Source organism: Poecilia mexicana, unplaced genomic scaffold (assembly GCF_051168715.1).
Source record: "Poecilia mexicana isolate PSO_F unplaced genomic scaffold, ASM5116871v1 scaffold_7, whole genome shotgun sequence".
NCBI classification, from domain to species: Eukaryota; Metazoa; Chordata; class Actinopteri; order Cyprinodontiformes; family Poeciliidae; genus Poecilia; species Poecilia mexicana.
Genome location: NW_028263376.1, coordinates 17170204 through 17194779, shown reverse-complemented (window position 1 = coordinate 17194779; position 24576 = coordinate 17170204). Strand labels below are relative to the sequence as shown.

At 36.8% G+C, this 24576-nt stretch overlaps 2 protein-coding genes across 3 annotated transcripts; one reads left to right on the top strand and one right to left on the bottom strand.

Moving 5' to 3' along the window:
* Nucleotides 1-546: 546 nt before the first annotated feature.
* pan2 (poly(A) specific ribonuclease subunit PAN2) lies at nucleotides 547-18588 on the bottom strand. 2 transcript variants are annotated; one of them, XM_014985490.2, is made up of 26 exons: nucleotides 18484-18588; nucleotides 15951-16256; nucleotides 15702-15871; nucleotides 15271-15391; nucleotides 15106-15183; nucleotides 14131-14401; nucleotides 13436-13781; nucleotides 11628-11724; nucleotides 10232-10351; nucleotides 10042-10161; nucleotides 9769-9897; nucleotides 8657-8856; nucleotides 8425-8573; nucleotides 6845-6951; nucleotides 6663-6761; nucleotides 6482-6570; nucleotides 5092-5236; nucleotides 4877-5014; nucleotides 4198-4257; nucleotides 4025-4115; nucleotides 3790-3947; nucleotides 3343-3486; nucleotides 1920-2099; nucleotides 1739-1832; nucleotides 855-1046; nucleotides 547-804 (listed from the first exon to the last, which is right to left on the bottom strand). In XM_014985490.2, the coding sequence occupies exons 2-26, from the start codon at nucleotides 16236-16238 to the stop codon at nucleotides 746-748; spliced, it is 3645 nt and encodes a 1214-aa protein (XP_014840976.2). In that variant the 5' UTR covers nucleotides 16239-16256; nucleotides 18484-18588; the 3' UTR covers nucleotides 547-745. The 2 variants fall into 2 exon arrangements, with proteins under 2 accessions (XP_014840976.2, XP_014840967.1); XM_014985481.2 differs by having other exon boundaries at nucleotides 547-785.
* Nucleotides 18589-21607: 3019 nt separating this feature from the next.
* Nucleotides 21608-24032, top strand: LOC148158407 (uncharacterized). Its single transcript, XM_088007574.1, has 4 exons — nucleotides 21608-21796; nucleotides 21938-22039; nucleotides 22154-22324; nucleotides 22418-24032. Exons 1-4 carry the CDS (start codon nucleotides 21650-21652, stop codon nucleotides 22589-22591), a joined length of 594 nt encoding a protein of 197 aa, XP_087863700.1. The 5' UTR covers nucleotides 21608-21649; the 3' UTR covers nucleotides 22592-24032.
* The last annotated feature ends 544 nt before the right edge of the window (nucleotides 24033-24576 follow it).

The window sequence follows — 24576 nt, the reverse complement described above, 5'->3', positions numbered from 1 at the left end:
TTCTGAAAGATGTGCAATGCCACATCCAGCCAGCAGATGGCGGTATTGTACAGAACTAGATGTGAAGCTGGAGCAGCAACTTCCTGCATAATCAGGATTTCCCAACCAAAATGTCAGGCGTCTCCACTGAGTAACTGAAGTTGGTTGGGAAAAATTACTTTTTAATTGTAATAACGCCTGAAATCACCTCTATAGGCTTAAACAGATCTTTATTCAGAGTTTATTTTGCCTCTTTTTCTTTGACAATTTGGTCTTTAAAGTTGCAGTATATAACTTTGATTGTATATATACTTTTTTGTTTTATTTACATATTTGTTAAAGCTGTAAATGTCATTGAAAGTATAGTATTAGAAAATAATTTTAAAAAGCTCATAGGATAAAAGTTCACCTTGCTATATAGGTGAAATGGTCTGCTAGTACCTTTGAAAATCTATATTAAGGAATTATTGCCTCAAAACAAGCTCCTATATCTTGCTGAAAGTGTAAGTTTCATCTTATTTCTAGACAAAAAACATGGTAAAAAATAAAAAACTACTAGGAATTAAATTTATTTAACTTAAAACTTTTATTTTGAAATACAAAACAAAACGAGTGAAACTGTTTGGTCACTGATTCAATAATGAAGCTTCTCCAGTTGAAATGAACTGTACAAACATTCAATATTGCTCGACATAATGCAAAAAGAAATGAGTATAAAACGAGTGGATTGGTGACAGCGGATCCAGTGTGGCTGTAAGGTCAGAGGTCAGATCACAGCCCCATCACTGAGGGAAACACAGCAGCGCCTGTTGAAGGTAGCAAACACTTCAGAGAATTTTCTCAAACTGCTCCTCTCTGGTGCCGTTTTGTCCTACCTTGACCGTCTCCAGTATCCGAATCTGGGACTTTCCAGTCCAGCTGGCGGCCTTTTTCGTAGAGTCCCTTCAGGACCTTCCTTACTTCGTCGCTCCCTCCTCCGCGGCTGAGCTCCAGGTACTTCCTGTAGAGCTGCAGGGCGGTGCGTGCATCCTCTATGCTGTCGTGGGTTTCCCCCTGGATGTTGAGATCTAGCGGCACAACACAGACAACAATCTGGAATGACCGGTTTTCACAATTCCCACTTCAGCATTCCAGATTTTTCCCAGTATTCATTTCCAGTTTGGATATTCCAGAAATGCAGGAGCGGGAGATGAGGAGGTGGCTGAGATGAAGGAGCAGGTGCAATTCACAGGAAAAACTGAAATCCTACCAAGTGTTTGGTAAATATCTGCAGAAGAGGATTAGAGACACTAAAGAAAATAATTCAGTTTTTCTTCTCAGAATTCTGACTTTTATCTTGAAATTCTGACTTTTATATTGGAATTTTTACTTTAGTCTCAGAGTTTCCTTTTTTTCAGATTTTGACTTCAATCTAAGAATTTAGAATTTAATTTCATGTTTCTGACTTTAATCTCAGAATTTTGACTTTTTTCCCTCCGACTTTGACTTTAAACTGAATTTTAATTCTGGTCAACCTGAGTAAATCAAAATAAATATCCAAACATTCAATAATGTTGTTAGTATATTAAAATAACCACAGAATTAAATATAAAACCATGAAACATGCAGATCTTTATGTTTTCCTCCAACATGAAACCATTTTCTTCAGGCAGAGTTTTCAACATGGCAGCCGGATAATTTGGTATCAGATTATATATGGATGCTAAAATTTGTCTGTCACATCGGCTCTGTGGCGTTTATAAATGCTGGATCATCTCACCTAAATAATACCAAGCGAGGAATCGTAAAGAAATCATTCTCTTCCGGGGCAAATGGAAAAGGTAGACGGTGTCGATGACTTGATCCTTGGGGACCTTAAAGACATTCAGAGTTTACACAAGAAAAGGTTTTAACATTACATTACTGAATCTGACTGGAAATAACTAAATCCATCAACCTACCAGGAGATTAATGACCCGGAAGTCTTTCTGCAAACCGTGGCCGACGAAGCGAACGCCGGTGTCGATGAGGAAGCGAAGCTTTAGGTATGTGGACTTTAGTGTGGTCAAATGTTTGGAGGAAATTTTAGCATCCAGATCTCCTGGTTTGATGCCGGAGTACTGCGTCAAATAGTCGACCACCTAAAAAACAAACTACACCTTAAAACTAGCTTCTCCATGTTCAACATTGAATGAAATAAGCATAGAAAAAAAACCTAAATGTGCTGCAGTTTCCTTAATGCAGGAAGTAGTTTGGATTCAGCAGTTTGTTGATGCATTTACAGACCAAATAATATGGGAATTTTCAGTTTTGATGCATGTAATTAACAAGAAACATTAATATTTTGTTCCAGTGATGGACCACACCAAAAAATATTTAAAGTGCGGATACAAGCATAAAAATTTAAATGTTCATTCCTCGGGCCATAAATTTATGTTTTTCATATTTCCCATTAGCCACTTGAATTTCAGGATGACGGTCATTTTTCAAGATGGCCGCCAAAACTGAGGACATTGCTGATTGCAAGTTTTACACTAGTCATCAACTGGAAGTAGATTAAGATGTGTGAGAGTCGTCTTAATGGTTAGTGTTAGCTTCTGCTAATTTTTATGTGTTTAGCAGTGTAGTATCAGATTTTGCTAATGTTTTTTTTAAATGTTTAGTGGTTTAGCATTAGCATCTTTTAATGTTTTTATGTGTTTAGCAGTGTAGCATTAGCTTTTGCTAATGTTATGTGTTCAGTGGATTAGCATTAGGTTCTGCTAATATTTTTGTGTTTAGCGGTTTGGCTTTAGGTTTCACTAATGTTTTTGTGTTTATAAGTTTAGCATTAGCAAAGCTAAGATTCTTGATTAGCTGATTAGTGGTTGGTGAACCTAATTCTTTTGGTTAGTTGTGCAATAAATAGCCACCGTCAATTTTAGTGCTAACATATATTCTCCATCACAACCATGGGGGCCATTTTGAAAAATGTCACCAAAAAAGAAGCACAAGATAAAGAAAATATGTACGATTTCTATGTTTTGAAATATGCAGGCTATTATTTAACACCAAACATAATAATCTAAAAAGGTATTTTCCATGATATCTGTGGTGGCCATCTTGAAAAATAAAAAGTAAACATAATTTCTATGGAGTCAGTTCTGTATGTTTTGACAACACAGTGATAAATATTGGCACATTTAGAATAAATTTTCCTCGAAGACAATGGCGGTCATCTTGAATTTTTCATTGGCTAATATTTTCTTTTTTCCAAAAAGCGAGGAACTGGGAACATTTGTACCAAGTTAGGTTCCTGTAAAATATTTAGCTGAAATATTCAGTTGTCTGCCGCACTAACGGGAAACATATAAATGCAGATGAAGGACCCAGGGTGCTGTTCACCTGCTCCTGAGTGGAGATGTAGTCGTCGATGAAGGGGACCCCCTCGTTGGGCCCCTGGCCCCTCACACAGGTGATCCTGGCTACTGACATCTGACTGGGTTTGATGGTGGACTTGGTGCCGTCACTCCGCAGCTCTGCCTCTTCCTGGAAAGTCATTCAGTTCATTTTATGATGGAATATTCTAGAATTTTTCTCTAAAGAGGAAAATATTAGAGGATAATATTTACTGTTATGCCGTAAGGATTTAAAAAGTTACTGGGAGAAACAGACAGAATCAGACACATAACAGACCCAGGATTTGAACAGAAAGCTTCAAGTTTTGTCTTGTTTTTTGTAAATATTAATAAATTCAATGGTCTGTGGCAACTGTTTAGATAAAACGTGAAACATTAAGAAAAAAAGAAATGAAGTCCATCCATCCGTCTCTCATCCATCCATCCATCCCACCTGGTTCAGCGTAACGAACTCGGCGTCCAGCCCCACCAGGTCGCCCGCCTGCGGCATCTCGCTGACCATGAGGGGGATGAAGGTGGCGTGACTCTTCCTCTGTTTCCGGGCCAGCGACGCCTCCGTCAGCAGAACGCTGGCGTCGATTGGGTTTTTGACTGAAAACCAAACGGTGATCGGATCTGAACTCCTTTAAAGTCAAACATAGATCCTCCAGATCAGACGGTCGACTCACTGCGGAGGTCGTATCTGGAGTGGTAGTTCCTCTTGGCGTAGTAGAGGATGGCTGGAACTTTCCAGCTGACGTCAAACTGAGCAGCTTCAGTCTTCAGCCGACAGCAAAGCAGAACATTTAGTCTGACAGCAAACATGATGCAAAACAAACTAAACAAGTGGTAAAGATCCTACCTTATCAATGGGTTCGATTAGAAAATCATTGAAGAGGTACCACTGCTGGTGTGTGACTCCCTGAAACACAAACATCATTTAAAACCAGAAAGTTTTCTTTTTTCAACTGAGAAGTTTTAATTTTCTAATTTTCTTCCTTTTGTTTGGTCTCCATGATTCTGTTTATCTAACATTTTATTTTATGCAATTTGCAATATTTAAAAAATAAATTTAAACATCCTTACAAAGTCTTAAATTCATGTATCTAAAATTAAGGCCTTAAAATGTCTTAAATTCATTAGAAATTAGGTAAGTTGGCCTTAAAATGTCTTAAATTCATTAGAAAATATGTAAGTTGGCCTTAAATGTCTTAAATTCATTAGAAAATATGTAAGTTGGCCTTAAAATGTCTTAAATTCTGTCTTGACATGTCTAATCTTGAACGTACTTTATTTCTTGTGATGCAGGTCTTAAACTTAATTCAGAGTGGTCTTAAAAAGCTTAAGTGGTTAAATGAAGAATCGACAGACTTTGCTAATTTTCTTATTTGACTCATTGATTAATTGTCAGAATAACTGATTACTAAACTAGTTATTAGTTATCACATAACAATCAAATAAACCTCCATATATGTTTTTGGTTATATTCTGTTAAAATATGTGTTTACCTTTGTAGTTCGTTTTTTTTATGTTTATCTCACCTCTTTCCTTTGATGGTACGTCTCGCCCACTTTGATGTGAGCGACCAGGTTTCCGCCGGTGCGAGCGTCCTGGATGTGCGGCACGGTGACCACAAGGTCGTACAGGGAAACCCCATCCGCCTCCTCAGCGGCGCTGATCTACCCACAGACGTCATAAAGAGTTTGAGCCGCCACAGAAACCTGAACGCCGTGACAGTAACAGTTTCTACCCTCACTTCGTCTCCTTCAGACCAGCTGACGATCTCCAGCCCTTGGCTTTTGCTGATGGACATCTTGAGCGTGGCGGGGATCCAGGCGTGCCGCAGATCCTCGGCCCGGGTGTCAAAGGTGAAACCCTCCGTGCTGCAGATCTCCTGCCCGCTGCGCAAACACAGGAATCCAGACTGAGTTAAATCACACTCACTGATCCAAACAGAGTTGAGTCTGCCGGCCAGCAGCCAGGCAGTAACTATAGTTTATAAATTACATTTATAAATATGTAAAATTCTTCAAATTTCTTCCTCTTTATGATGAAAAATGGCTGAAAATGACCTTTAACCTTTAACAAAAATATGAAATGATCACAATGGGAGTGTGTTCAGTTGGCTGTTTTACTATTTTGCCCAAAATATAAATGGTAATGTTTTAAATAACGACTTTATAACAAATGTTGGTTTCAGCAACTTTATTTTCATGTAATAAATGTATTTTTTTATGACAAATGACAATAAAAATAGAGAGATATTGTTATAGATCTATTTTTGTTGGCATTACGTTATTTACTCTTTTGAACGAGTGAATATACTTTACAACTGCTCCTTTTGTTTGCTTTTCTTTTTGTTTTAAAGTTATTGTATCTTTGTTTATTTTTTTATTACACTATGTTTAACACAGCCAAACTAACATTTTCATTTTCCATAAATTTAAACATCCTATCTTCTTTTCTGTAAAAGTTTTATGTTTTTCTGTATTTCAAAACCTAAAAATAGAAATAAATTGCGGTTCTGTAAAAACGACAACAAATTTCTTGAAGTAGATATTTATTAAAAATTTGAAGTTGATGTTTTATAAAGGTAATGTAACATCTGTGGCTCTAGACAATCTTATTTAGCTGAACTAACGGTAAATGCGGCTCTTAGGATTACAAACCCCTGGTTTTGGTGTTAATGGTGGTTCTAGTTCTAGTATTTTTGATCTGAATTGTATCTTTCAGCTGATTTCTTGCAGTTTGGCTCAAATATCGACTTCTGTTTCAGTCCATTTCTTTTGTTGTGTTTTTCAGGTTTTTAAAGCCAAACTGATAAGTTGATGTTTTCATTTTAAAACATTTTTTTCAACACACTTCACGTATCTTTATTATAACTTACATTGTTTCAGCCAACAGCTCTCTTATTGAAATTCGATTCAAATTCAAAAATACTTTATTGATCCCAAAGGGAAATTAAATTAAATTGGGATCTTGTTTCCTGCTCCAACAGCTCAGTTAAGCTTACAATTAGACTTGCTGATGATTTTATTTATTGTTTTGTTTGCTGTTAAAAAGTCAAACAGCTGAACATTCTCTCCAGTAAGTTATTGCATACTTTTGTAAAAGAAAAACAAAATGAGCAATCAAAATGCTCATACTCTAAGCACCACTCTGTAGGCATGGGTGGCGGCTCAGTACGCTTTGCAGGCTCCGTGGCCTCTTTCTGCATGGCCTTATTGTAAGCACACTGTAAAGATAAACAAAGAAAATCCCCATTATCTAGGTGTAAATAAAACTCCCTGATGAATCACAAAGGAAAACAAACTAAGATTTGTTCACCTCTGCCTGAACTTTCCAGAACTCGGCCTCTTTAGCACTGTTTACTTCACAGTTTATGACCAGGACATCCGGCAGACACCTTATGTTGCGTGTTTGAACCTGCAGTGGAGAACAAAAACATTGTAACGCCACAGCGTCGACTATAGATGTAAGTTCATTTAATGTACTGAGATTTAACTCACTGTAGGCTGGTACTTCTCACAGTTCTCACACCATGCTTGAGTGTTTTGCTCCAAACAGATGCTTCTCTTCAGAATCTCAGCAAAGTCATACTCCTTTACTGTTTTATCTACAAAATCACAATGAAATTAATACTCCTTACCGATACATAAGAAAAGAATTTGACACTAGGGATGCAAATAAATTAATCAACTTAAGTTTAATTGTCGATTTATAGTTTATTACATTGGAATTAGTTCCAATCTATGAACTAATAACGACCACTTGGACCTTCTGTAAGTGTTGTAGTTCCGCCGCCATCCAGCAGAGGGCGCCGCTGGTCATTTTAAACGGAGGCAGGACGAAAAATGGCGCTGGCAGCAGGAAAATAAAACCGTAATCATGTCTATGAATAAAACGGTCCAAACGGAGTTCGATGCGCGAAATGCACTTTATGTTATTCTGTTTTGAAACATAAACACACAAGCTCCTTAAATTATCAACGTAATGGCTCTCATTCAGCCGAACTGCATGACGGAGTCATCTCAAACAAAAATGACTGATATGCTAGTGCCACGAAGTCTAGATGAAAGATATGCGGATGATGTAACGAAGAAAAATTATAAATGGTTTTATAATTTGCTTATTGCTGATTTCGAGGGCTTCCTTAAGCAAATTATAAATGGTTTTATAATTTGCTTATTGCTGATTTCGAGGGCTTCCTTAAGCAGAGGTGAGTAGAGTGGCCAAAAATAGTCAAGTGAGAGTAGCACTGCTTCAATAAAGTAAAAAGTGGCCGTCCAAGAAATCACTCAAGTAAAAAAGTATTGGGTAAAAAGGCCATTCAAGTACTAAGTGATCAAAACAATCATTTAATAATTAAAAATGACATCATCAGACGAACTAAAATATAAATTTATTTGAGAATTTTGGTATTTTAAAAATCAAGATTAAAATAATGTACAATTGCAAAATAACACAATGAGGTAAAAAAAAAAATCAATATAGTAAAGCTTCAACAAAAACTGCAGTTGGAACAAAGTAAAGTTACTCAGTGTGTAGCGAATCCAGAAATTTTACTCAAGTATTAGTAGCGATACTTCATGAAAGTAAAAAGTACAACGCTGTAGAAGTGATCCTAAACATTAATAAATGTAACTAGTTACTACCCAACTTTAGTCATGAGTAAATGCAGAGTTAGGGCCACAGACTGTATTTCTTTATTAATATCTCTGTGTTCATGGTGTTTCACATATTTTGTTCTTTTCATCTTTTATTTTTCTATCCAGCAACTGAAGAGGTTGCTGTTTTGTTATGTTTTATAAAAATGTCTAAACTTAATAATGTGAGAAAAACAGAATTTTCCGTTTATTCAGCGAGTATTTAATAGAGCTGACACAAAATAAAGTTAAATTTTATTTTTGTCTAATTCAGTGTATTATGAGAAATTTAGCCCTATAGGTTATGGAAAGACAGTCACCCCTCTTCATACAAGAGAAAATGGCCGCTCATCAATTAATGATTAGATGACCGATAAGGGCAATCAACTGGTTAATCAAAAACTTGCATCCCTAGCTGATAATGATGGATGTGGGGAACTCACCATGGGAGTTCTGCTCTGGGTAATGCATGGTGAAGAGCAAGGTGAGCGAGGATCGCACCGTTTCCTTCCCACAGCGGCACAGGCTGCTGTTCTCCACCTCACAGCCAAACAGCTTCCCGATTGCCGACTCAGCAGAGGAGCCCAGAGAGCTGACACCAGTTCAAACAAACATTTAGTTTTTCCTGTTTGGACCAGAGCAGGACCACTGTTGAGGTAGAAGTTGACCTCTGACCTGCTGCTGGCGCCCCTGTAGGCCTGCGGGCCTTCCTGCTCCTGAGTCTCCTGGTGAAGCTGGGTGAGGATGAAGCGATTCCAGCTCTGGATCAGGCGTCCCAGTTTGGCTTTCCCAGTTTGCTCATCGGAGTCGGCGAGGATGAGACCGAGAGCCGAGGCTTCGGGGATGGTACGAAACGCTCGGAGGAAGTTACTGGCCTAAAAACGAGGAGCGGCAGGGTTAGGAGACCTGCGACTGCAGGGTGAGATTAAAATGTCGCTGTTGGAAAGATCGACGAGTTTCAACACATTTTACAAGTTGTCCAGACTGAAGTTAAACTTTTTAGTCCATTTAATATAAAATAGAACAATGACTTTAGAGCCTACAGTGGTCAGAGATTAAATACTGAACCTTCAGCAAAAACTAGAGGAAAGACCATAAGGAAACAAAAAAGGAAGGGAACAAAGGAAGGATGGATGGAAGGGTAAAGGAAGTGAGGAAGGAAGTATAATAAGAAAACAAAAAAGGAAGGATGATAAAGAAACAGACAAAGGAAAGATGAATAAATGGATGAAAAGTAAAAAGAAAAGGCAAGATGATGAGGAAACAAAAAAGGTGGGAAACAAAACAAGGAAGGATGGATGCATTGGAGGGGAAAGAAAATGAGGGAGGAAGAATAACAAGGAAACAAAAATAAAAGGAAGGAAGGATGAATTGGTGGATGGACAGAAGGGGAAATAACTAAGGAACAAAGGATGATAAGGAAGCAAAAAAGCAAATGAAGGAAGACAAGATGGACGGACTGACAATAAGGAAACAAAACAGGAAGGAAGCAAAACAAGGAAGGAAGGGTAGATGGATAGAATGAAAGAAGGATGAGAAGGAAATAAAAAGGAAGGGAAGAAGGAAAGATGATAAGGGAGGAATGAAGGAAGGTGGGAAACAAAACAAGCTGAGCAGATAAAGAAAATACAAAAGTGAGAGAAGAAAACAAGGAAGGAAAAGAAAGAAAATATGATGGAAGGAGGAACAAACTGAAATCTAATTTTCTATTTTCTTACTCATTCAGAACTGTAAATACTTTTCCTGCCTGACATTTCCTAAATGTTGGGGCTTGAATAAAAACGAACCTGGCACGGATCTCCTCGGGACAAATCCAGCATGTGGAAGAGGAAACCCAGCTCACAGGCCAAACAGAACTCCTTCTGACACAAATGGTTCTGCACCAGACACCTGATCGGCTCCAGGAAGTACAACACCTAAAACACCAAAACAAACAGCAGCAGCAGCGTTAAAAACACGACTCTACCCAGAACCTGGACCAGGAAATACAACACCAAAACAACCAGAGTTAAAAACACGACTCTACACAAAACCTGGACCGGAACGCTGGCGGCTTTTACCTGAATCATACAGTTACAGTAGGCGTTGGGGATGTGAGGCTCGAGACCCGCAAACAAAGTTCTGTTGTAATGTTTGAAGTCAAAGTCCTCCAGTCCAAGTTTGGAGTATTTAATGGTGACCTGGAGCAGAACAAAGACGTTTAGAAGAAGTTTTCTCCAAACGAGCAGAGCGGCGTTCAGCTCCTCCCACCTTCCTGTACTTCTTGGGCACCATGCAGAGGTGCGGCTCTTCGTCACGTCCGATGGGCGACTCTGGAACCTGGTTGTAGTTATCGTAATCGAGCTCCACGTCTTTAATCTTATAAGGGACCTGAAATCAATATGTTACAAAAAAATTAAAACAACAGCCAAATGTGTATGTATCATCTTCAATTATTGAAGTAACTGTCAACTAATTTAGATTGTTAACTGGAGTAAACAATGTAATAAAAGAACAGCAGTCAGAGTGGTAATTAAATCAAAGCTGTTGCATTTAAGATAAAAAACTTTCTTTGTCTATAAATGTCTTTGACTCAAAACTCCTCTAGTTGCAGTTTAAAAGAAAAATCTCCTTTCAGACCATTTTGCATCTAATTATTAATTGGTTAATCTAAAAATAATCAACAGATCAACCTTACACTGTACTGATTTCAAGTCAAGCAGGAAGAAATTAGTTTTTCACATGTTGATGTTAAATGTATTTTTTAGCTGCAGATTCATCTTTTGCCACAAATTATCAAGCGTTCATATTTTATTGCATTTTAGGCAATAAAATGTCTTTTAAAAGGAAATTAATTTTGCTAATTTGTATCTTTTATGTATTTCTAACATGGTACTAAACAGGATTTAAGTGGTTAAATGTAAAATCTGCAAAATGTGCCAATTCTTTGTCCGATTAGTCAAGTCAAAGTTTATTTATGTACATTTATTCTTAAAAGTGCTATGTAAAAATACCATATACATATTGATTACTTACATAAATACAGCAACCTCAGCTGACCAAAGTGCTTCACAATAAATGCAACATTATAGATAAACGATAAGATAAGAAATAAAATTAAGTTTTATTAAAAAAAAACAATACGATAATAAAAGTGGCAGTAAAACACCATAAGACTATAAATACAGAAACTAATACAAACAAAAAACAAAACATACTTAATTTCAGTTGCAGCAATTTCCCCAAAATTAAAATCAATTAAGTACTATTATTTGTCCTTTATTTTAAATGGGGGTGAAGGCCAGGGAAAATAAATACGTTTTCAGTCTGTACTTATCAACTAATTAATTAACGGTAGAATAATTAATTACTAAAATAATCATTACCTGCAGTCCTGAGTTATTTATTTACACTTGTTGGCACGTCTAATAATCTTTAGTCCTGGCAAAAATATTTGTTTTTATACTAAATTCAGGTCGTGGATTACTAATTAGAAGTTTCTAAATGTGCCGATTAATTTTAAAAAGTGCAGTATACATTTTATTTTTTTTACTTATTTAATAGGGATTTCTTAGAGTTGTTAGTATTTGATTCCATCACATAAAAACCTAACAAAACGGGGATTATTTTGAGCTCAAGAGGAGAATTTAAAGTAGTTTTTTCCTGCCTGGTTTCGAGGGCGTGTACGTGGATTTGGTGCATAACCGATGAAACCGACGGTTTTCATGGTGCGCAGGATTTCTGGGTCGACCAGAGGAGCTCGCCTGTGGAGAGAAACATGTTTTAAGATGTTTTATCACGCAACACCATGACTAAAACCACCACTCTGACGTCTGCTTTATGCACAACGTTGCTAAATCTCAGCCATTTTTTCCCCAAATCTGTGTTGTTCCTCCTTTTTGTTGAGTATGTAAAATAGACAAAACCGTAAACAATGTCACTTGCAGCATAACAATAAAACTCAAGCATCAGTTCCACATTTACGTAATATTACAAAGCCAGGATCCAGTTTTTGTTTTGGTTCCTTTGTATGATTTCACAAACATGTAAAACTGAGACCGATTGTTACATTTTCGTCAATATTCAGCTGACCAATAAACAATAAAAAACCACGATCTACTTCTGATTTCTGCTAGTTCTTTCCCACTTCCCTTTGGTTTCTGTGGCACATTGCCCCAGGTTCACTGGTTCCTGTTGCACATCTTGAGAAAGAAGTGGTGAATGTTGAGTTTTAATCACACCAAAGTCTGAACTCCTTCCTAAAACATGATGGGAAACGTTACGTTTTAGTCGCACCATATTTTTCAGGAAGCATCTTCTTCCTTTGATCAGCATTTTTAACCTTTTAACTGTGTTTTTTCACGAACCAGGGTCTTTTTTAGGTGCCCTCCTCTATGCCCTTGTTTGTTCAACAAAAGGAATCAGGGACAAAGTTATTGTGACATGAATATCTATCTGAGAAAACATTTTTTGCAAAGAAGAATTGGTAAAAATGTCAGTCTCCAGTTGTTAGAGACGTACTGTAAAAGATCTCCAGCTGAGAAATGACTCAGAGGAGATGAATACTATGGAGTGATTTTATGATTTGTAAAAAGAAATTTTAAAACTATGTATGATTTTCCACAGTTAGATATTATTCTGTGTTTGTTTATCACATAAAACCCAAAGTACATTGAATTTTGTGGGTGTAATGTAACAAAATGTGAAAAAGGTCAAAAGGAGCCAAAACTTTTACAGTAAATAATAAACAAAATCACTTAGAAATCTTTTGTGCATTCTAATCGTAAGACATTCCTAATATAAATAATAAAAAATTCACAGCTTTAGATTAACAATGACTCAGAATATTTGCAACACTATTATGATCAACAGCTGAGAAATGATGCCACAAAATTTATTGGACAATTTAAAAAAGCAAGTTGCCACAGCTGCAACAGGCCATGTATGCTGTGCATCTGCAACCACAAATGCTATTCAATCACAGCAGCAATGCCACCAATGCAAAATTATGCAAACGCTCTGATGAGCCACTCACATCGGGATGATAAATGCTTGAAACTGAAGCTAAAACTGGATGCTCAAAGTAATTTGGTTATTGCTAATCAGTTTAATATTTCATTCCAGTATGGAGAGTTGAGTCTTAAATATATCTCAGTCTGACGCAGCAGAATATCATGATCTCAACACACATGTACTATTCATACTGGTAAAGAAAATGTGACACTTTTCCCATCTCACAGGCGAAATAATCTGCCACTGGAATTAGTACTTTTTATTAATATGGCTGAAAAGTTACTTTTAAGTTTTATTTCAAGCGTACTAAGATATTTGCTCTAGAAACTAGAACAAACATACTTGGTAAGATTTTATATTTTTGCAGTGAGACACACATTTCAGTGGATTTCATTTGCAAACCTTAAATCTCAGATCTTAGTGGAAATGCGACAGCAGCTGTTGCCTGTGATCAGATCTCACCTGGGACTTGGTGTAGACAGAGGAGTGGGCCAGTCTGACAGCAGCGGTTCGGTGCTGGTTAGTGGCATAGGGATGAGAGAAAGGGGCAGCAGGTCGTGATTCCAGTCCAGCTGAGGCAACGTGTCCACCAGACAGGGCAGAGGAAAGTCTGTTTCCCGGGAGTAGTCATTGAAGGAGACCTCTGGGACGTCAGACCACAGGTGCACACACCCACCCGAGTCCCCAAAGGCCAAGGCTTGTTTGCTCGATGAAACGTCGAAGCTCATGAGCAGCTGACCGACAGTGTTGACGTGGAAAATGTCCGCCACGTTGGCAAGACCAGTGGGCTCACAGAACTGGCACTGACCTGGAGAAAGAAACAGGAAGTGGACAGATTGAACACTCAAAAAGTTGAATGGATGTTTAAAAAGAAACTCTGCATTTGTACACTTCTGCCACAGTAAAATTCAAGAACTTCTCAAGAATTTTTAAGGTGAGTTTTCTAATTTTATTCTTTTAATCAAGCCTAAAATTATAAAATTGTGTAGTTTGAATATCAAGGACTTTTCAGGACTTTCTGCAGAAATCAAGCAAATTCCAAACATTGAAAACACCTAATTGGAATTCAAGCATTTTCAAGGATTTCAAGGACTATTACAAACCCTGGAAAATAGATGGAGGAGTTCAACAGCAGCTTCAGTTTGTGGGTGAAGTACCTGTCTGTGAGATGATGACCAGGCGGGACGTGTAGGTGGGGATGAAGCGCAGGAAGAGGGGATCCACGTGGACCTGCAGCGGAGTAACGGCTCGCATCATGCGGAGGTCGTAGACCATCAAGAAACGGTCGCACGCCAACCCGTTCAGGCCTCGGCTGGAGAAACCGCACGCAGCCAGGAGGTTCCCGTGAACGTCGAAGTCCGACAGGCTGCCGGAAAACGCGTCAAACTCATTCTCCGTTTTAAAGGTGCGAAGGTCGCGAAGGGTGACCTGTTGCAAGAGGTTTGCAAATGTGAGAAACAAAAATGGGCCAAACCATCTTTTTTAGGGCTGAAACGATCAAATTATTTAAATAATAGTCAACTAATTCAGTAATCGATTAATCATCATCTGGCATGTACAGAACAACACACTTAGAACAGAAATTAAGCCAAAACTGTAAAACATATATGTATATACATATATTTTACATTCAAAACAAAAAAAAACCCTTTTGTTTGTGTATATATTTTACCCATAATTCCTTAAGTGACACCATTTTAGCTTTGCCTGGTTCAAATTCTGCAACAAATTTCCCATTCAGCAACTTTTGATATCAAATTATTTATCAGTTAATCCAAAAAATAATCAACAGATCAGCCATGCACTGTACTGATGTTAAGTCAAATACAATACTTCCACATGTTAATGTTGGAAGTATATTTTTAGCTATTTTAGATTTTATCAGGGGTCTTTCACTAGAGTAATGCTGTTATTGCATTTTAGGCGATGAAACATTTATTTTCTTACTCAAAAATGAATTGAATGTTTTGTTTATTTGCATATTTTAATGTATTTTTAATACTGAATAAAAAGACTTAAATGAAAAATTTTCTGAATGTGTCAATTTACTTATCTGATTAATTGTTTAATCATCAGAATAATGATTAAACAGGATGCCCGTTTTAAAACAGGCATCCTGGAGGACTTCTCACCTTGCCGGATGTGTGGCCACAGAAGAAGAAACGACTCGTTTGACGCATGATTGCGACTCCAGGTATCTCAACTGTAAACTAATAAACACACAAACAGTAAAAAGTCAATTAAATGAGTTCAAACTTCTCTCATAGTCAATTATGAGTCCCATAAAAGGCTTCAACCTTTTGAGCTTCTTGAACTGTGTTCAGATCAACTTCCACAACGTAGTTCTGTAATCCCCCCATGAGCAGCGTGTTGTTATCCGTCATCAGGAGACTGTGCATATCAGCTCCTTCCTCCATCCTGAAAAACATGTCGGCTCATTTAAAAACTTCACTGCAACATGTTGTGTTACATCACCACATGGTGGCAAATTCAGCTGCAATCCTAATTACTTGGATGCAATATTTGAATTGAATTTCATAGTTTTACTTTGCATCACATTGTTCCTTAAATAAAGAAATAAACAATCATAATAAACAATCTATCAAATAAAATCCCAATAAAAAGCAGTGAAGTGTGTGGTTGGTGAATGGAAAAAGCAGGAAAAGCTCAAGCTGTTTGTAGTAAGTCTATTACTGTCAGCATAATAAACATTTATTGCATCACTTACGGGTAATCGAACATAACAAGGCCTCCTCTAGTGTAGCATTTGAGGTTGTTCTTAGAGAGGAACAACACCCCCGTCTCCAAGCTCTGAATGTGTCGGATGTCATCTGTGGCGTGGACTTGGAAAGAAGAATGGCGGCCCATTGTCGGCCCAAAGTACGACGTGACATGGCCCTATGGAGAGGACATTAGGGAAGACGATTAAACATAATAAAGGTAATAAAATTAAGCAGTAGGTACTTCAGGATCTCACTCTGTGGTTTCCCATCCAGAGCATCTCCTCTTGGAGATCAAAATGGGTTGCGGTGACTGGGATGCCAACTTCTGAGACCACGCTGTGGAGCTCAGAGAACACGCCCTCCATCAGGTGCACCGACTCGGGGACCGTCACAGCCAGCCCCTCCGGGTCCAGCTCCACGCCCTGCAGCAAGCTCGGGTTGAGGTGCGGGTCCAGGGTGGGCTCCAGCCCCGCCTCCAGAGTCCCATGAAGGCCTGCTGGGTACTCACCCATCCCAGGGTCCAGACCCTCAAAGTTCATCATGGGAGGAGCTACGGCAGCCTGCAAGGAGAATCAAAGCTTGATTTAAATACGTGGCACATTTGTCAACTCACAAATCAATCAACTAACAATTATTTTAATCTCCGATTAATCAATTAACCATAAGAATAATCAATTGGCACATTCCGCAGATTTTTTTTCTTCAATATTAAAAATACACTAAAAGATGCAAATAAACAAATTAATCAATCTCTTTTTAAATAATAAACATTTTATTGCCTAAAATGCAACAACATAGCATTCCTGAAGTGAAAAGTTGATCATTTGTAGCAAAAGATGCATCTGCAGCTAAATAACTCTAACATCAACATGTGAAAAGTGCAGTCATTTCTGCTCTCCTTAACATCGGTGCTGATTATTTTTTTCTAATTAACAATTGCATAGTAAAAGGTGCTTAATAGGAGTTTTTTTGTTTGTTTTTTTTTTTTTTACATAATTTGAACTGGGTGAAGCTAAAACCGCCACTTCAGGAGTTCTGGACAGAACACATTTACAGACAAATGTTTTTATATATTAAATGCAATATATAAGTATATTTTTGAACATTTTGTCTTACTGCTATGAGTATATGTTGTTTGACTTTGGCTTTAACCGCCCACAGCAAATAGACATTATGTATCAATCTAAACACAACAGAAAGTAAATGAAAGGATAAAAGGAAAACTAGAAAATTCCTGAAGAAATTTAACTGGGGCCTGCCAAAGTGTGCCCGTTGGTTGGAAACCAGCATTCTGATTCTAAAAATAATCATCAATGCTATGCTTAGCTAAATTGTAGTCAATAACCTGTGGAGAGGCAGAAGCATGTTTACTAAGCTGTACCTGTACCATTCAGTATGTTAAAATTAATGCATGAGCAAAAATGAGTCAAAATGCTAATATTAGAGTGAAGACTATCAGTAGGATGTGGGGCATCACTAGCATGTTGTCTGTCATTGACTTACTCCATTCAGTATACTAAACATCACTAATAAGTAAGAAAATTAGCTAATAGCTAACTTTAGGGAAAAGGCTAATGCTAATGCACTAGTGGGGGCAGTGAAATGCTAATGTTTGTGCTAATGTTAATGAACTATCCTGAGAAAAAAAACAATAAAAAAGCTAAATATTATTGCACCGCCCATGGCGGTGCACTGACGTGAGAGGAATATGCAGGCTTTTATTTTGAAACTTTCAGTAAGCTTCATTTTAATAACCACACTAATTCAATGTGTAACAGTGGTTTGTTTAAACCAGTCACAGAAAGGCCAAAAGAGCAATTACCTGATGTAAAAAATGTCAAGGCTTTTATTTTGAAACTTTCAGTAAGCTTCATTTTAAATGGCCACACTAATCCAATGTGTAACAGTAATGCCCAAAACAGCAAGTAGTTCTAACTGCCAGCTCAGCCCTCCTCTGTAATAACTGAGTGTTCCACCATGTTCTTGACAGAAAACCGTCAGCCCTAGAGAAATTTCGAAAACATTTTACGGGAGCAGGCATGCGTATCAATGTCATGACCGACTTTCATATCAATAGAACAATTTTTGCAGCCATGAGAGCAATTTCAAAATTACTTTGGGGTCAAAAATCCACTCCGTTTCTCACTCTGAGGGAGCGGTAGTTGGTGTCAGTTACACTCTGCGTTTCGGCAGTTGGAAATTTCGCTCGTTTTTCGCTTTTTACGTCGCTGTCATAACTCCGATCCCCAATAAAAAAATAATAACAATAATGCCGGCATCGAGCTGCACGTTTTGATACCACATTTGTGGGTGGGCACGCAGCGGTACGAGGCGCATTAACGGTGACTGAAGAATAATAAATAAAGAGACATTCTATTAGGTGTAGAACAATAGGTGCCTGCCATGCAATGCATGGAGGCAGTGACTGCTATGGCATGCCCCAATTATACCGTGTCGTAAAATATAGCTTTTGACAGTAGACATTATGTGATGTGCTTCAAACGTTCTGGAAAACCACTGAAATTTTTCTTTGCATTTATGTTAAAATAATAAAAGTCTCACAAGCCACAACTGTAGTGTTATCAGTAATAATAAGCCTGAGGAAAAGTCGTTTAATTAATAAAACTGCAAAATTAGCGGATGGCTAGCTAGGCTAAAATTAGCATCGGCTTGAACCCAGCTGCACATAGTAAGATTATTTACACCTAAACAACTTTACTATTAATATGCTTACGAAGAATCTTTAAAATAAAATCCATAAAATGCAAATATAAAGCCTTTACGAACCTTTTATTGAAACTTTTTGACATGTAGCTGCCCATGCTAACTGCTCACAACAACAACACTAATACGGAAACGTTTCCGGAGCAAACCGTGGTGCGTTCAAGAGCAGCAGAACTTCCAGGTGCATCCTGTTCCAGAACGGCAGGGAGATATTAACGGGATTACCGCCACCTACTGGACTGGAAGGGGACGTTAGGGAGGAAAGGAGGAAATACTACACTACTACCAATAATAATAATAATAATAATAATAATAATTATAATAATTATAATAATAATAATAATAATAATAATAATAATAATAATAATAATAATAATAATAATAATAATAGAGAGAAAGAAAAAAATTGGAGAGGAAAAAGAAAGAAACAAACAAACATTTTTAAAATAAATAATAAAATTAATACATTTGTTAATATTAAATGATCAAATCAATACTTATTTCTATTTTATTTCCTTACAACATAATTTTAAAAAGTGTAAAGAAAAATACATCAATCAATAAAATGATGAAAACTAATTCCAGAAAATTAACCGAAAGCTCCCTAAGACAAGTAGAAATTACAATATAAATGACTTCAAACTCTGATTAACATTTAGTTAATATCTATTGTATAAAAACTCCTCTTTTAGTTTGGTTTGAAAATATTTAATAGAGTTTGAAGACTGAAGAGTGGTGACCGATTAATCTCCTTTATACTTTTAACTCTGGATTGATCATCACAGTGCTCATTAAAAGTAACTTTTTTAATTTAATTTTTTCCCCTTTACAATTTTAGCTCTGAGTAGGCTGTGTGTAAGAGCTAAAATTATCACTGCCACAAAAGAAAACACACATCTGTGTATTTTTTTAATTTTTTTTTACAAGACGTACACAGGTCATTTCTGAGCAATCATTATGGTCATATCAGAAGGGTTTGTTTACTCAAAGCGAATAAAACCCCCAGGTGCCAGACAGGTGTTGGTAATATAGTGACCTTAAAACATCTTTGTGGAAAAGTAATATGATGAGGAAATTTAATCTCACAAAATCGATGGTGGTTCATGACGTAATTTACGGTTCTATGTCAGGACAGGGGTGAATAATGACGTCACAATGCCAAAAATGTTTTGTCTGGAAGATTCAAACAGCAACTTGTTGGAAATTATGAACTGATGTTATACTAATTTACATATTTATATTTCTCTTCCATGCTCTGTGTTATTAAATCCTGAAATATTAGTCAGATGAATTATGTCAGTTTTATTATTAGATTTATTTTGATTATTATTAGCCCACATTTCCGTCTCCATGGCAACGCTCTACCAGCGGCTCTACTTTTAACCCTCCCTGGAGGTCAGGACTATTATTAATCAAACAATGCTCCACTGATTGCTACACATGTTATCTATAGCTAAGTTTAGACACCTGTTTATTTGCTTATTGGTTTAGTTTTATTACACAAGCAAATAAAAAGTACAAGAGTAAATATTGTGTTATAAATAATTAAATCTAAAATGAGGCAAATCAGAGTAAAACCTCTGCAGAAAGGAGTTACTTTTTATTAGTAATATTATATTTGATATGAAAAAATTGTATCAAATAATTTTGATCTAAAAATATTTTGTTATTGAAAAATATTTTTGTTGCTTGTGGTTTAAATACAGACTACAGAGTGAATTAAAGGTCTAGATTTTCGTCCCTTTACAAAATGGACAAGAATTTAAAAATTTTCCCAGGAAAACAGTATATTCCAAGTGCTTTTAACTTTATTATATAATTCTTTGGTAATCTGACCTGAAAGAAGTTTGAAACCACTGAAACCTCTTTACCTGCTATAGGATTTCAAACAAACAAACAGATGACATAAGAGGTCTTCCCCCATGCAGAACAACACTTTTAGTCATCGCCAGTTGCTCAACTTGTCCACTTAATTAGTCAGACCTCATCATCACCAGTCATTATCATCACACACATGGGAAAAATGAAGGAAGTGTGATGTCTTTTGATTCCTTTCCTCATCATCCACTTTCTCAGCAGAAATAAAACAGCACGTTTTCTCTGGTAGAGAAGAGGGCAGAGCTGGAAAGTTTGTCTGTGGGATTATGATCCAAAAAGGTAACTAAAGATTATTCTCACTTCCTCCATCCAGACAGGATGAGATAATTACTCTTACTGATGAAGCTCATTAGTGAGATAGTTACATTTACTTCAGTAATTTTATTGGAAAAATTTACTTTTTCACTTTTACTTGAGTAAAGTTTCTGGATACTCGACCCACTGTGAGTAACTTCACCAAAGATTCAGCAAACACAGACTTACAGTTTCTGTTAAAGTTTCACTCATTTTTAGTTGAAAAGAAATGTTTCTTTTGTCTGATCGTGTTATTTTGTAGTTACGTTATTTACATGAATTATTTTCATTTTGATCTTTAAAATACCAAAATTCTTTATATTTTGGCCCGTTTAGTGATTAATTGATGTTTTTATCAGTTACTCAAAAACGTTTTTACCAAATACTTTTAGTTACTTTTTAGTTTTACTTGAGTAAAAATATGTTGAAGTAGCACTACAGACAGACGATAGATAGATAGATAGATAGATAGATAGATAGATAGATAGATAGATAGATAGATAGATAGATAGATAGATAGATAGATAGATAGATAGATAGATAGATAGATAGATAGATAGATAGATAGATAGATAGATAGATAGATAGATAGATAGATAGATAGATAGATAGATAGATAGATAGATAGATAGATAGATAGATAGATAGATAGATATATATTACAAGGTAAGTTTGAGGTTTTTGTTTCATGTATTTTAATTTTAATGACATTGATATTTGCTGCTTGTTTTTGAAATTGTTAAAAAGTAATCTTCTTCTTCTGTTGTAATTCAGTGGTTTTATTGACTCTGACACATCTTCAGTTTTAAAAAGTCGGGGGATTTTTATTTAATCTTTATTTGTAAATGAACCAGTTTTATTACTAACACAGCCGCTCAGCGTCCTTGTTCAAGTTACGTACCTCACCTGAAGTGAGGAAAATCCAGCTGTGGCCACACCTCCAGAGGTGTGTGGCCACACACTCAGATAAAAGGCATGAAATTCAAACACATTCATCAGACACCAAAACAAACAATTCACCTTCTACAAGGGGAACAACTAGAGAGATAACTTCAGCATGTCTTCCTGTCTCGCCTCGCTCGCTGGTCTTTTCGTGTTTCTAATCTCAACATCAGCAGCTCCTGCCCGGCATCACGACGCCTGCGCAGAAGTCCGGATGAGCTCCCAGGATCTTAATCAATATGCCAGAATCGCTTCAACAAAGGTCAGTACTACTTTAAATAAGTGTTCTTTAACTTTAAGTTAAGAAAAACGTTGTCTTTAATGTTTTTGAACATTTTCCCTTTGATTTTTGCATTTATTCCTAATAGTTGCACTATTTATTAATTGCGTGTCTCTTCTGCAGGCACGAAACGGCTCAACTGATTTTGCACGTTACTCCAACTCCATCGCCTGGCTTGAGTCGAATGACATGTGCGACCCTGCGAGCCTCAAGCAACACTCTACGGTAATTTAAACATTAATAATTAAGTATTTAAAAGGGGGAAAAAAACAGCAGTGATGGGAATTTTATTACATTAGATTGTAATATAGGACGCATTTTTGCGCTGTTCCTCTTCAGGCATGCGTTGAGAAGATCCTCGGAGTCCTGGCCAGCTACGCCTCTGCAGTGGAGAGGATTTCTGCATTTGAAAGCTGCTCTGAGTTCACCAGCACCGTGAATCCAGCGCTGAAGAAGCTGCACAGAGACATGGGGAAATGCGTGAGGTCGCTGGGAGGGAAGCTTGAGAAGGTAAGCTTCATCTACAACCTGTGATGCTGCGTGGGAAAAACACCCCCCAACACAACACGTATTTATATTCTGATTGCTTTGTGTTTCCAAAAGGAGCACCACGGGAAGAAAGCCGAGCATCAGCCTGTTGAGGGGCGCTGGAAAGAGGCGCTTGTGTGCCAGTACACCTTGGAGAGGCTGTTCTCCTTCTCCATCCTGACCGCCAGGGTGTTTGCTGCGGGTGATCCGGCTCAGCACTCAGAGGGATCCGCTCACAGATGCTCCTAAGCCTGAGCATGTCAGTGTTTGCAGCTGCTGATTGTATGATCACACAGATCAACGCGGTTTTCTGTCCCTGGTAATCAGACTAGAACAGTGTTTTCACTTCTGTTCCTGCATGATTGCATGGAAGATTGTATTTCCTATGGAATTGTTGTCTGATGTATTTATTCACATTATATTTATTTTATTTATTTGTTATCTATAAAATCCAATTTGGCTTGTTTTGGTGTCCATTTGGTGCGTTTTTATGACGAATAAAAAATTTTATAATGAAAAACAAAAATCTCTGTGGTTTTTTTGCATGATGTATCCTTTCTGAAGAAAAATATTAACTCACAAAGGAAATGTTTGAATTTACCTGGACTGTGGAACTCCCTTTTTTTTTAATAAAAATATTTAATGAATGAGTCTAAACAACATGCCAGCACAAGAAGGAAGCTGTGCTTTCCTAAAACATTCCTCCTACTCTTTGGAGATCCAGAACTTCCTGCATACTTCCTCCGACTCAGAGAGACATTATGCAATATTAAAACATTTGTAGTTCAAAGCCAGAGAAAAGGAAGGTGTCACGTTCAAAGGGGAAGAGGAAGTGTGAGCTCATTGTAGAACCACAAAACGCCTCAACAAGGAAGTATCTTCCCTGGGAGACTCATTAATTCATGCCACCCTCATATTCCAACCCACAGAAACTTAGGATGTTGAAAAAAAAAAAAAAAACTCCTACGTTTGCTGTTTCAGACAACAAACTCGTATTTTCTCCTTTGACTCACTGGAAGAAAATGACTTGATTGAGCCAGAATAACAAGACGAAGGGAGAAATTTCACAACTCCTATTTATGCTATATTCTGTTTACTATTGACTTTCACTTCAGTGATAATCAAAAACAAGATGTTATGGCACAAGGTTGAATTTAACCTGGATTTGTTTCGAATATGCTGCCATTAAACGCTTCTTAACACAGTTTTCCGGTACAGAATCCACATTTGTCCACTTGTTTTTCATATGAATCAGATCAAACCCAGAGGTCTTCAACATGGGGGGCGCGATCCATAAGAGGGCCAAGGAGGTACTGCAGAAGGGTCCGAATAATCTCTTTAAATCCACACGGCATTGAGATAAAACAATCTAATTGTCTTCATTTAAAAGAAATGTGAAAAAGTTAATGAAACAATATGGCATTGTTGTTTATTTTATGTCTGCAATAGTTTTCTGAGCTAAGCAGCTAATTTTTTTATAAGTTTATATTTCTCTCTGCTCCTTTTCATTCATGATTTATTTTCGTTGTTACATAAACTATTCATATTTATGACAGTGAATGAAATAAAAATAAAACGAAGAACAAATTGATAAAAATAGAGGAATAAAATAATATATTTAAGTCATAAATCCACCCATTCAGGCAGCAGAAATCTGTTCATTTTATCAAAATGAGTTATGTTGCATAACAGAGTTAGTTCATGGCAGTGATGTGGAATACAAAATAAAGAAATAAATAATGAATAAAGAAATAAGTGTATTATTTGTTTATGTATACTTGTGTACAGCTCTGGAAAATAATTAAGAGACAATTTAAAATGATCAGTTTCTCTAATTTTACTTTTTATAAATTTATGTTTGAGTAAAATTAACATTGTTCTTTTATTCTATGAACTACTGACAATATGTCTCCGAAGTTACAAGCAAACATTTAGTATTTATTTTCCAAAAATGAGAAATGGACAAAATAACGAAAAAGATGCAGAGCTTTCACACCTCAAATAAAGCAAAGAAAACAAGTTCATGTTCATTTAGAAACAACAAAACTGATGTTTTAACTCAGAGATCAGTATTTGGTGGAATAACAGGAGGTTTTCAGTCGGGTTCAGTGCTGTGGGCTCTTAGTTTTTACCAGAGCTGAATATATATTATATATTACTAAGCTGCATATTTCCATAAGTAGTGTCTTTTTAATTTATTTCCTGAAAGTTGCACTGATGGGATTGTCTTGTTT